Genomic DNA, 13,884 nt, shown 5'->3' with positions numbered 1-13,884 from the left:
TTATACTTTTTTTTTCTTTTAAGAACAAAGACTCTTAGCCTTAACTGCAGCTCACTTATGGAGTCATTTTTTTTTCTCTTTCTTTTTCTTTTTTTCCTTTTCCCTATTCAGGTTTTTCTGATTGAATTGTTCTGAATGAAGCATTATTATTTAATTTTCCAAAGCCAATCTTTAGTTTTGAAAGGCAGGTATGGTTGAAATACCATATTTGGTTAGACCTTTTTTTTTTTTTTTGGTCATGGGGCTTGAACTCTGGGCCTAGGCACTGTCCCTGAACAATTCAGCTGAAGCCTAGTGCTCTACCACTTGAGCCACAGTGCCACTTCCAGCTTTTTCTGCTTATGTGGTGCTGAGGAATCAAACCCAGGGCTTCATGCATGCAAGGCAAGCACTCTACCACTGAGACACATTCCCAGCCCTGGTTAGACCTTTTTAACTGAGCCATTGTTTTGAAAGTCACAAGTTCATTTTTTTGCAATTAATGAAATGTACAACAACATTGTAATAGCTGTGAAAATAGAATATTGTATATCTTATTTATGATTTAGTCCTAGGTTTTCTGCATATAATAGGAAAGAGAAAAAGATATACAAGATATCCTGAAAGGCACAGATGACCACCTGGGAGAACCTAAATGGGTGTTATTTATTGGTAACTGAGTAATGCATATCAAGTCTGCCTTGATGTGGGCAATAGGTGATGACCAGAAAGACCACAGGTGCACTTAATTTTTTTTTTTTAATCTGTCATCTTGGCTTTATTTTTCCATTTGACAGTTCCCTCTCATTTCTTACATTTATTTCACGATTAAGAGGAGAAAGCAGTCAATTTAGGATGAGGTTTCCTGCTGTGATTGATTCAGGGATTATTCTAAATTTTACTTGAATGTTAGACACATTCTTAGGAACTATTTCATACCTAAGTTGTAATTTTTAGTGCAAGTGTTAAATCAAAGGACTATTACAAAATATTCTTAAAGAGATTAAATAGTAAAATAAGGATGAACTATTTTGATGTGCCTCATCTCTATAAATAACACCTAATTTTGTCCTTAAACTGAAAATGACAGCAGAACATGCATGACAGTGACCCCTTCATGGAGCTCTTTGCAAGAATCAGTCAGTTTTTAGTTTAATCAGGATTCTAAGCTTGCATGGTGTAACAATGATTTGAAATGCAGTATTGTACTTTAAATCAGACACTGCTAAAATACACTTTACTTACATTATTTCACTTTAGAAAACAACCCTATAGGAGTAGGTTTTTCTTTTTGTAGATGAAAAAGCATGTACAAAGATTTATGTAAATTAACTTGGATCACCAGAACTCAAAGCGTATAGTTTACCATAACATTATACTGCCTCCTTAGTGAACCAGGGCATCCCTGGAGTAAGATGGCAGATATATAACTCAGAATCAGTCAGTTAAAGAGAGTACTTTCTTCAGAACATAAATAAATTTTGAGAAGTTTGATGAAAAGGATGAGTTTGTTGTTACTGTTCTGACTTGAAAATCAAAACCCAAATCCTAACTAATTATGGTGTATGGGTTTATATGAGAGTCAGAGTGAGTGGTATGGGGAGAGAAAGAAGAGAGAGAGAGAATAAAAGATGAGAAGAGACCATCTTTTATTTGAATTGCTTATTTAAGTAATATTACAGATTTTTAGAGCTTTTGTATTTGTGAATTATTGTCATAACTTTTACAGGTTGAGAGTGCTAAGCTAGAAATCTGCAACATTTGAATAATCCCAGCATCACATTGGAACACTCAGAAATTTTAAGATTTTGTATTTTGGTCTTAGACATGTTCAACCTATATAAAGAACCTAGTATCTTATTTATTTATGTGTTTGTTTGTTGGTTTGTTTGTATCAGTTCTGAGGCTTGAACTCAGGGCCAGGGAACTGTCCCTGAACTGCTTTTTACTCAAGGCTAGTGCTCTACTACTTGAGCCAGAGCTGTACTTCCAGCTCTTTTGGGGTGGCTGGGGGGTGGTGCGGGGCGGGGGTGAGGGGAGAAGAGGAAGGTAGTTCATTGGAGATAAGTGTCTCACAAACTTTCCTTCTGGCTTTGAACCCCAGTCCTCAGATCTTAGCATCCCAGAATAGCTATGATTGTAGGTATGAGCCACCAATACCTGGCTATTTTTGTTTTTTTAGATTACTAAAGCTACTTCATTGTATCTAAAAAAAAGAAGTGTATTAAGATACTGTATTACTAAGCACTACTTTTTTTTTCAGGCGTAAACATGATGTTTTAAAATTAAAAGAAGTACTGTGTCAATCTTTTGAGACTTAGTGTATTAAAATTGTTTGTACTTGCTCATTCTAAAACTATTTCTCCTTGACTTCATAGCAAAAACTTTTCCATAATTTTCTCCTCCTAGGTATTAAATAAAACTAAAGAATTTGAAGATGCGGTGAGAAAAGTTTTAAGAGATGTTAATTTAGATAATGATGTAGTTGTGTCAGTCTTTGAAACAAACATCAGAGTTCTTGGGTAAGTATATAAGGCGATGAAACATTTATTTATTTATTTATTTATTTATTTATTTATTTATTTATTTATTTATTTATTTTTGTCAGTCATGGGCTTGAACTTAGCCTGGGCCCTGTCCCTGAGCTCTTTTGCTCAAGGCTAGTGTTCTACCGCTTTGAGCCACAGCTCCATTTCTGGTTTTTGAATGGTTAATTGGAGATAAGAGTCTCATGAGGACTTTTCTGCCTGAGCTGGTTTTGAACTGCAAGCATTAATTAGATTTCAGCCTCCTAAATAGCTAGGATTACAGGCATGAGCCACTGGTACCAAGCTTGAAACTAATTTTATAAGAAGTTTAGAGCTGTTTATTCTTTGAAGAAAAGAAAGAGGCTTCTCATGTTTAAAAGATGAAATTTAGGTTATTCTTTTTTTTCCTGGGGCTTGAACTCAGGGCCTGGGCACTGCTGCCCCTGAGCTTCTTTTGCTCAGGCTAGCCCTCTACCACTTGAGCCACAGTGCCACTTCTGGCCTTTTCTGTTGATGTGGTATTGAGGAAACAAACCCATGGCTTCATGCATTGCTAGGCAAGCACTCTACCACTAGGCCACATTCCCCAGTTCTAAAATTTAGGTTATTATGAAACACAGAGGTTACAGGAATAATCTTGCATTGTGTCCATCACAACTATCAGTGGTCTATGGAAATAGTTGAGTCAAGTCCATGTGGACCCCTGTGTAAAAAGAAATTAGCAGGTGAAAATATGTCATATTAGTGATAATAGTTTTTTCATAACTTACATGTTTTTTTCTTTCTTGGGTCCGGTCGTGGGCCTGAACTTTGGGCCTGGGTACTATCCCTCAGCTCTTCAGCTCAAGGCTAGTGCTCTACCCCTTGAGCCACAGCGCCACTTCTGGCTTTTTTTTTCTACTTATATGGTGCTAAGGAATCGAACCCAGGGCCTCATGCATGCAAGGCAAACGCTCTACCACTGAGCCACCTTCCCAGCCTGCTTACGTGTTTTTCTAGCTTTAGCTTAACACTTCTGCAGAAAAAGGCAAATGAAGTGAATTTTATAGGATTGACTCTCATGAAATGTTTAAAAATAATTGCAAGATTTATTCATTTGTTTCAACATTGGAAAAGCTTTATTTATTTATTTATTTATTTATTTATTTTGGTTGGTCGTGGGGCTTGAGCTCTGGGCCTGGGTCCTGTCCCTAACTTCTTCAGCTCAAGGCTAATGCTCTACCACTTGAGCCACAGTGTCATTTCAGTTTTCTGGTGGGTTATTGGCGATAAGAGTTTCATGGACTTTCTTGCCCAGGCTGCCTTTGAACTGTGAACTCAGATCTCAGCCTCCTGAGTAGTTAGGATTACAGGCATGAGCCACCAATGCCCAGCTGGGAAAGTTTTATTTTTAAACAGAACTATGTTGTAACTCATTTTCTTTTGTCAAATAAATCTACTCTTCAATTACATATATTTAAGAAAAAGTTACATAGCTTTTCAAAGCTTTTTAGTATTATGTTTGATAGAACAAGAGGTATTTTTATTTTAAAATGTTATACTAAGTTAACAATTTCATAATAATTAAAAATTAAATGATGTTAAAACTTACTACATTGTTTTAATAAGCATGATTTCTAAGATGTTAAGAAAAGCCTTTTAAGAATGTTGTTATATAGCATTATAATTATATAACAACATATATTATCTAATTTTTAAAAAATATGTTGACTATGTAACTCATAAAATGAGTAACCAGTAAAAAATAAAGTTCTTCCTGTATACTTTTGTATGCTAAATTGTTTAGAATGAAATGGCATTTAAATATCAGTACGATATAAGTAATGTTTCATTTTTGTTATCCTAGGGGTCTTTTGGGTGGACACTCACTGGCAATCATGCTGAAAGAAAAAGGTGAATACATGCAGTGGTACAATGATGAACTTCTCCAAATGGCAAAGCAATTGGGTTACAAACTTTTACCAGCTTTCAATACTACCAGTGGCCTTCCTTATCCCCGAGTAAGTAATTTTGCAAAAGAACTATCTTCATAGGCTGCTTTTTCATTCATTACAAATGAATTTTTACAATCATAACCCTTGTTTCTCACCTACTTGAGGATAGAAAAAACTGCTTCAAAGCTGTATAACAAATTTATATTGACATTTCAGTTAACTTACATTTAAGTGATATGAGAATTAGATTTGTTTCGGCTGTACTGTGTATCAGTGTAACAGATTAAATTATGCTTCAGAAAGAAGAAACAGATGCCAGGCTAGGATGTAGGCCGGAATTGTTGGTGCCAAAGTTATGTTTGAAGCAGTGAGAGTAGGTAGGTGTTACTCTCCAAATGAGGCTATAGAGTGAACACTTCACAGATGGGTCATGACAACCAAGTAGAGTTGGTGGAAAGGAGCGCTTTCAGAGATTTAGGAGGCAAACCATACTGTAGCAGATAGTATTGTAAAGTACAAAAACAGAAGCTTCAAAAGAAGTAGATGTTCTACAAATCTAAAGGAGAGTTGAATGCATATGGATTCTTGAAGGATGTATGGTAGATTGAAGGTAGAAGAAGGTTGCAGTGTAAGTGTTCACTTTGGGAATTGTTCTGTATTAATAATTTAAAGAAAGGTAGCAGCATTCATTCTAGAGGGCTTTGTTGGATTTTGTTTTGTTCCCTCCCAGAAAATTTATTTAAAGCAGAAGGAAGGAAGCCATTGGAGATATAAAGAGCTCTCCCTTCTGATTTGTTTCATTGTTAACATTGTTCTTTCCCTCTTAGCCAAGTCAAAGATCTCAGCCATTAAGCTTTTTTCCTTTTCTTATTGCTGCTATGATATTGGAGCCAATATAATTTTGTTATAATATAATCAGAAGAGGAAATACATTACGGAGTAAGGAGTTAGGAAGAATTTGAGTAGTTATTGTTGAATTGCTCTCCCAAGAGATTCTGTTCCACTTCCTTGGTATTACATAGAAGTGCACATACTGAGGCTGGGAAGGTGGCTCAGTGGTAGAGTGTTTGCCTTGCATGAATGAGGCCCTGGGTTGGATTCCTCATCACCACATAAGCAGAAAAAAGCTGGAAGTGGCGCTGTGGCTCAAATGGTAGAGCGCTAGCCTTGAGCTGAAGAACTGAGGGACAGCGCCCAGGCCCAGAGTTCAAGCCCATGACTGACAAAAAGAAAAAGGAAAAAAAATGCACTTACCATTGTACTGTTATTGGCACTATATATTGCTATTGATTTGTCAATTTCATAAGGAAAATATGGGGTATTTTAAATGAGAGTTTCTTTGTTATTGTATAGTGCAGGTAAATTTGGTATAGGTAATTTACTCTTTACCTTTCAACAAAAAACTTTTAAAAATTATTTTTGTGATTTATAAGTCAAGGAACATCATATTTCAAATTCTTTCCAAGTATAAAACAGGTATTATACATTCATATCTTTGTTTTAAGCCATTGAAGTAAGTAGAGTAATAAGAGTTTTGTTTCGGATATCCACAGTATTTGTAGGGAGCTATTACCATATGCTCTCTATCTCCCCTAGTATTGAAGGCTTAATGAAAAGAGGAACCTACCAACTTCTATCTTGGAGCTTAAGCAAAAGAAAAACAAGCATTTATTCTATCATCTCTGTCTTCTGGTGACAAAAAAGAAATGTTTTTTAGTCTGAGTACTACTAGCTCATGCCTATAATCCTAGCTACTCTGGAGGCTGAGATCTGAAGATTGCAATTTGAAGCCAGTCTGGGAAGGAAAGCTCATGATATTCTTATCTCCAATAAACTACCAAAAAAAACAGAAGTGGAGCTGTGACCCAAATGATAGGGTGTTAGGCTTGATCACAAAAGCTCAGAGACAGCACACAGACCCTGAGTTCTAGACCCAAGTCTGGCACAAAAAACAAAACAAGCCACAACAACAACCACAAAACAAAAAAGGCTTTGATTTTAGAAATTGTTTATTACTACTTACCTTCAGGGTAAAAGATGGAAATTTTCTGATAGTACTAGTGATTGTGTTAATAAATAGTCTTTTCAGGGCTGGGAAGATGGCTTAGTGGTAGAGTGCTTACCTAGCATTCATGAAGCCCTGGGTTTGATTCCTCAATACTACATAAACAGAAAAAGCTAGAAGTGGCACTGTGGCTCAAGTGGTAGAGTGAATAGCCTTGAGCAAAAGGAGCTCTGGGACAGTGTTTGGGCCCTGAATTCAAGCCCCAGTACCGGCACACACACACAAAAAAAAGAATAGTCTTTTTACATAATTTTATAGCAATCATCTTAGGGTAATAGGCTATAATTCAATATAGGAACATCTTGAATATATATGTATATATAACATGTATATACATATTACATATATATATATATATATATATTTTTTTTTTTTTCCTCCCATGGGGCTTGGACTCAGGCTTTGTCTTTGAGCTCTTTCACTGAAGGCTAATACTCTACCATTTTGAGCCACAGTGCCACTTCTAGTTTTCTGGTGGTAAATTGGAGATGAGATACTCAGACGTTCCTGAGTGGGCTAACCTTGAACTATGATTCTTATATCTCAGCCTACTGAGTAGGGAGGATTACAGGCATGAGCCACTAGTGCCCAGTTTTATTTTTTTTTAAATTTTTTGTAATGATGCTGAGGGGTTACAGTTGCATGAATAAGCAATGAGTATATTTCTTGTTGAGTATTGTTACCCCTTCTCTTGTTGCTCTTCCACTATTCCTTCCCTCCCCCACCTTCTTGATCTCCCCCTGCCCCAAGTTGTAAAGTGCATTTTTTTCCTTTTTTTTATTGTGAAAATACCATACAGAGAGGTTACAATTACATGAGCAAGATATTGAGTACATTTCTTATCAAGCATTGTTGCCTCCTCCTTTGTTTCCCCTTCCCTTCCCTTCCCATCTCCCTCCCACCTCCACCAAAGTTGTAAAGTTTGTTTTTCAACATAACGATTTGTACATCTCATTGTTGCAATGGGTCCACCTGTATCCCTATTTAAACAATTCGTTTTTTTCCTTCCCCTCCACAAATTATACCAACATCAAATACAACGAAAGCAGGGGTTATATCATGGGTAAGGGACATACAAAGCAACAAAGAAATCATCTTATAAATATACTCTCTTGTGGGTATGATTATTGCAATGGGTCATCCAGTGTCCTTGTTCAATGTTTTGTTATTCCCCTTCCCTTCCCCCAATTACACACATGTATATACAAGATGCAGGGTACCAACATCAAATACAGTGATAACAGGGGATATACCGTAGGGGAAGAACATACGAAGGAAACAAAAATTACATAGTACATTAAAAACAACAACATCACAGAAAGACCTTTTTGTGTCCATATTCTGAGGTTCATTTCACTTAGCATCCTCTTATATGGTACATAGCTTTTGAGCTTTTCTGCTCATGTGATAAAATTACCCTAGATGTATGCTAATTATTGCAAATGAGGGAAACCATGGGACCTATATTTCTTTGGGTCTGGATTATTTCATTTAATACGATTTTTCCCAAGTCTTTCCATTTCCTAACAAATGGGGTGGTGCCATTCTTTCTGATAGAAGTATAGAATCACATTGTGTGTGTGTGTATGTGTGTGTGTGTGTGTGTGTATACGTATATACACACACACACACACACACACACACACACATATATATATATATATATATATATGCCACATTTTCTTGATCCATTCATCTGTTGAGGGGCATACGGGTTGGTTCCATATCTTAGCTATGGTGAATAATGCTGCGATAAATATAGTTGTGCTGGTAACTTTAGAGTGGCCTTTTTTGTGATCATTTGGGTAAATGCCTAAAAGTGTGATTGCTGGGTCATAGGGGAGCTCTTATGTGTAGTCTTTTGAGGAACCTCCATACTGCTTTCCAAAGTGGTTGAACAAGTTTACACTCCTACCAACATGCAGTAGGGTTCACTTCTGGCCACATCCTCTCCAGCATTTTTTGATTATAGCCATTCTATCTGGGATGAGGTGGAATCTCAGTGTTGTTTTGCATTTCTTTTATGGCCAGAGTAGTTGAGCATTTCTTCATGTGTCTATTGGCCATTCTTACTTCTTCTTCAGAGAAATCTCTCTTTAAGTCTTTAGCCCACTTATTAATGGGGAGGTTGTTTCTTTGAGGATTTGTTTTTGGAGAATTTAATTTTTTTAAGTTTTAAGTGTATTTTAGATATGAGGCCCTTGTCTGTTGTATAGCTAGTGAAGATCTCCCATGTGTGGACTTTCTATTGATCTTGCTAGCTATGTCCTTTGCCATGCAGAAGCTCTGCAGTTTAATGCAATCCCATTTGTCCAACCTTTCTTTGACTTGTTGTGTTTGAATTTTTTTTTTTTTTTTGGCAGTCATGGGGCTTGAACTCTGGGCTTGGGTGCTGTCCCTCAGCTTTTTGGCTCAAGGCTAGTGCTCTGCCACTTGAGCCACAGCACTACTGGTTTTCTGGTAGTTGATTGGAGATAAGAGTCTCATGGACTTTTCCTGCCCAGGCTGGCTTTGGACTACAATCCTCAGATCTCAGCCTCCCAAGTAGCTAGGATTATAGGCATGAGCCACCCGTGCCCAGCTGAATATTTTTTTTTATATATAAAGTTAGTAGTTTAAAGTACTTTTGGGCTAAAAATACTAAAAATGTTATATAAATGTTTATTCTTTCCAGTCTTGCTTTTGCTTTCTTGTGACTCCTGAGTTTTACAGTTTTAGCTTACTACTTCCAGTGTACTATTTCCTCTTCTAAATTTTGTATTTTTTTTATCACTTTGTTTTGCTCAGCACTTATTGATGCTTTCCCATTAATTTACTATCTCTTTTATACATATATATTTACATATATATATATATATCTTTTATTTACACAGTCTAGGTTTTAAGCAAGCAAGCCGACCTTCTTTAACATCTTACCCTAATATCCAGTAACTAGTGCAATTAATAGATTTTGATCAGTTGATTTTAGTAATTATAGAACAAGTAAATACTGTTTACTGTTAATCCTTACTGAAAATATGTATAAATTGTTATACTTTATATTATTGTAATGAATTTAGCTAATTTTAAAAGTGAGTTTTGCCTTTTATCTTAAATTTGTTAATCTTTTTTTTTTTTTTTGTGAGAATACCGTACAGAGGAGTTAGAATTACATGGGCAAGATAACGAGTACATTTCTTATCAAGCGTTGTTGCCTCCTCTTTGTTTCCCTTTCCCATCCCTTCCCATACTCCTCCCCTTCCCCCACCAGCTCCTCCCCCCACCCCCCAAATTTCTTAATGGTCTTAATAACTGAGGTTAATAATGGCAAAGATCCTTATGAATTTAAGTGGAGATGGAATGAAAAAAATGGTTATGGAAGGTATTTTCTGTTACTGTTGTAATGATGCTGCATTTTGATACAATCAAGGAAGGAATTAAATGAAAACTTACTTTCCCCATAAATATTTCATGCTTAGAATATATTTCTGAGTGATTATTGAAAATCACAAAGATCAGAGATTGGTTTTTAAAAAATGGTTAAATGGTTAAAATAGCTTATTATATAACTTATAATGTTTCTTGTAATTAGTTTAATTCTAATTAGATTAATTGTGGTTTTATTCAGATTAATTTGAAGTTTGGCATCAGAAAACCAGAAGCTCGGACAGGAACAGAGACAGATACCTGTACAGCTTGTGCAGGAACCTTGATCCTTGAATTTGCTGCTTTAAGTCGATTCACAGGAGCAACAATATTTGAGGTTTGCTTTTCTTTGATCTTTATCTTCTGGGTATTGGGCATTGCTAACTTAGTATTTCATTTTCATTGGTTAAGTATTATGGTTATCAGTTGGAGAATTACTATTATTTTCATAAGCTTTTTATCCAAATTTTTTTAATTTTCAAAAACAAGTCTTTGTTGGCTACATTAAATATAACATTAAATACAACCCAATATTTTGTCTACAAACTGTAAAGTGAAATTTTAGTTTTCTTAGAAGATTGTTTAGCTATATTTTTATAAAGTTGATGACTCCTTGATACGACATCTTAATGTGAGATGCTGTATGTTTTATCTTGTCTTTACTAATTTTTTAAAACAGTGTAATGTTTGCATGTAAATCTTAATTGAGATTAATCTGTAATTTGTTTACTCCATGGGAAATGTTATTTATTATCCAAAAGACAAATTTGATTAAACAAGCCATCAGAGTGCAAGAGTTGTTTGAACACCTCTTTTTTTTTCCCTGCCAGTCCTGGGGCTTGATCTCAGGGCCTGGGCACTGTCCCTGGGCTTCTTTTGCTCAAGGCTAGCACAGTACTACTTGAGAGCCACAGTGCCACTTGTACCGAGGAAATCCAGGGCTTCATGCATGCCAGACAAGCACTCTACCACTAGGCCACATTCCCAGTCCTGAACATTGCTTTTTTTAAATATAGAACTTAGGTGAATTTTTAAGAACACAGTGAGTGATACACATGGACAGAGCAGAAATAGAAGTATATACTCTAAAACTTAAAAATCACTTATACATGCCCTTTCTTTTTACATTTTGCAAAATCTTTTTATCTAAAACCAAAAATTTGATCAGAAATCATTTAGAGTTAGTGTGAATCAGGAAAAATAAATGAAAAAGGAAAAATTTATCACAAAGCTGTATTTGATATTATACCAAATATTCACAAAATAAGAGTTGAAGATATTCACTTTGTGTTCAAATGATAGAAATTATTTAAGTATATTTAATTATGCCAGCAATTGACATGATTTAATAGTACATGTGTGTGAATGTGAGCCTATGCTATAAGAGTAGGTGGACCTGAATGGTCTCCAAGAGCAATCTCAAACTGAACAGTCCATTTAGAATCCTTAACTAGACTGAATGAAAAAGAGCCAGGAAAGATGTGACTTCAAGAAAATTTTTATTATAAATGGTTATTTTCGAAATTTTCTTGATCTTTAAAATATTCTATGGGCCTTTGATTCATGTTTGTTCCTTTTTGCCAAAGTCATACAGTTACAAGCAAGATTCCTTTTTAAATAACAGGAATATGCACGGAAAGCTCTTGATTTTCTCTGGGAGAAAAGACAGCGGAGTAGTAATTTAGTAGGTGTGACTATCAACATTCATACTGGAGATTGGGTACGAAAAGGTATGTAAATTAGGCTTTTAAAGTCAGACCTTCACATCCTCAGAGTGGGAAATAAACTATTAGTTAAAATAATCATTGGTACAATATTTTATTTCATGCCTTGCATTATAAATATATAAATATATATAAATGCATTATAAATATAGAGTATAGTTGAAACATAAGTTTATTTCTTTGAGAAGAGTCATAGTATCTTGGATATCTCGTAGCAAGGGGTACTGTAATATATAGATTTAATAATATTATAATTGATGTTAATCTCTTTGATTAATAATTTTACTTCTGAGTATCTAGCTTGAAGAAGTAACAAACTATAGAAAACAGTTTGTCCCTTTTTTTTTTTTTGTCGGTTGTGGGCCTTGAACTCTGGGCCTGGGTGCTGTCCCTTTGCTCTTCAGCTCAAGGCGAGCACTACTTCCAGTTTTCTGGTGGTTAATTGCAGGTAAGAGTCTCACGGACTTTCCTGCCTGGGCTGGCTTTGAACCGTGATCCTCAGATCTCAACTTCCTTTGCAGGTGTGAGCCACCGGCACCCTGCTTGTTCCTAAATTTTTATCATGTATTCATTTGTAGTTCTAGGAAACAGTCTAAAAGTCATCAGTCAGTAAAAGACATCAATGTTGGAATATTAAGTTATAAATTGGAAACAAGGAAATAAACATATAGCAGTGTTATTTGAACCAATGGTATATGTTATTGTGTAAAGAATATGATTTGAGGGGTACTAATTAGGGTTTGAACTCAGGGTTTTGTGTTTGCTAGGTAAGTATTCTACCACTTGAACCACAACTCTACCCCATTATGTTCTGGTTATTTTTAAGATAAAGTCTCCTTTTTGATTGGGATATCCTGGCAAATCCTCCTATTTCCTCACTGTAGCAGTGACAAGCATGTATCACTACACCTAGCTATTCCTGTTGACAAGCATGTACCACTGTGCCAGCTTTTTCTGATGAGATGGTGTTTTTCCAGGCTTACATTGGCCTGGAACATTGGTTCTGGTGATCTCAGCCCCCAGTATAGCTGGGATAACAGGTGTATACCACCATGCCCCAGCTATTAGGCTTAAAGTTGATGAAATGGAGGCTTCCCCAACTTTATGCCTGGGCTAACTTAAGATCCTCCTGCTCTCTGCCTACCAAGTAGCTAGAATATTCGATGTGAGCCACTGGCACTCAGTAAGAATCTGATTTTATAATTTAAAAGTCCCCTATAAAACAAGCATTGGAGAATGGAAATACACTTAAGTATATGTTTGTGAGATTATCTTTTAACAAATATACTTTCCAAAGGTTTATCTTGTGTTTGTCTGAAAAAAAAGGACTAAGCAGTTAAAAACTGTTTAATTATTAGACTATTAACTAACTACCCTATAATTAGGGTAGTTAATATTCTACTTAAGGAACTAATTACAAATACCAAATCATTTTTTACCATTAATGTACTTTCACTAGCAATATAGAAGAGAATCCTGTCTTTTAACATCTCCAATACTATGTTGAGAGACCATTCAAGTTTTTGCCAAGCTACAGTGTACAACTGTTAACAAATTGTAATTTGATTTAGCATTTCTTTGATTGCTATTGAGGTTGAACCTTTCTTCATATTTGTTGGATTACATATGTTCTTGTGTTTTTTCCATTTGTTAGAGTTAAAATGTGTTTAAAAATTGTTTGAAAACTTTTTTATACATGCTTAATATTTGTCAGTTGTGTATATCTCATATGTTTATGACTTTCATTTTCACTTTGTTTTTATTTGTCAATCTTTCATTATTAATATTATAAATACTTTTACTTTGTTTAAGAATGCCTTCTTAATAAGAGGTCTGACAGATACTGATTTTTTTTTTTTTTTTTTTTTTTTGGGTCCGGTCGTGGGGCCTGAACTCTGGGCCTGGGCACTGTCCCTCAGCTCTTCAGCTCAAGGCTAGCGCTCTACCCCTAGAGCCACAGTGCCACTTCCGGCTTTTTTCTTTTTTTGCTTATGTGGTGCTGAGGAATCGAACCCAGGGCCTCATGCATGCAAGGCAAGTGCTCTACCACTGAGCCACCTTCCCAGCCCAGATACTGATTTTGATACTAAGAATTTCAGAGTTTTGTTATAAATAATGATGTTCTTAATCTGTAATGTGGTGAACTGGTTCTTATAGATGTCGTCTTTCTTTGAGGTATTAACAGTGCTTTTCACAAACACAGGAGAAATAAAAATATTCAGAATTCATTGCTCTATATTTCACATATA

At 35.5% G+C, this 13,884-nt stretch overlaps 1 protein-coding gene across 4 annotated transcripts in view; it reads left to right on the top strand.

The window, feature by feature from the left end:
• Positions 1–13,884, top strand: part of Edem3 (ER degradation enhancing alpha-mannosidase like protein 3) — a 74,692-nt gene that overhangs the window by 25,561 nt on the left and 35,247 nt on the right. For all 4 annotated transcript variants that reach the window (XM_070034216.1, XM_070034217.1, XM_070034218.1 and 1 more), the window contains exons 5-8: positions 2,389–2,501; positions 4,354–4,507; positions 10,114–10,248; positions 11,536–11,641. In XM_070034216.1, coding sequence (XP_069890317.1) covers positions 2,389–2,501; positions 4,354–4,507; positions 10,114–10,248; positions 11,536–11,641 — 508 coding nt within the window. The remainder of the gene's footprint in view (positions 1–2,388; positions 2,502–4,353; positions 4,508–10,113; positions 10,249–11,535; positions 11,642–13,884) is intronic.

The sequence above is a fragment of the Dipodomys merriami genome, unplaced genomic scaffold (assembly GCF_024711535.1).
Source record: "Dipodomys merriami isolate MVZ:Mamm:240054 unplaced genomic scaffold, mDipMer1.0.p SCAF_24, whole genome shotgun sequence".
Lineage (NCBI taxonomy): Eukaryota > Metazoa > Chordata > Mammalia > Rodentia > Heteromyidae > Dipodomys > Dipodomys merriami.
Note: the sequence above shows the minus strand (reverse complement) of the source record. Positions and strands in the feature narration are given on the sequence as shown.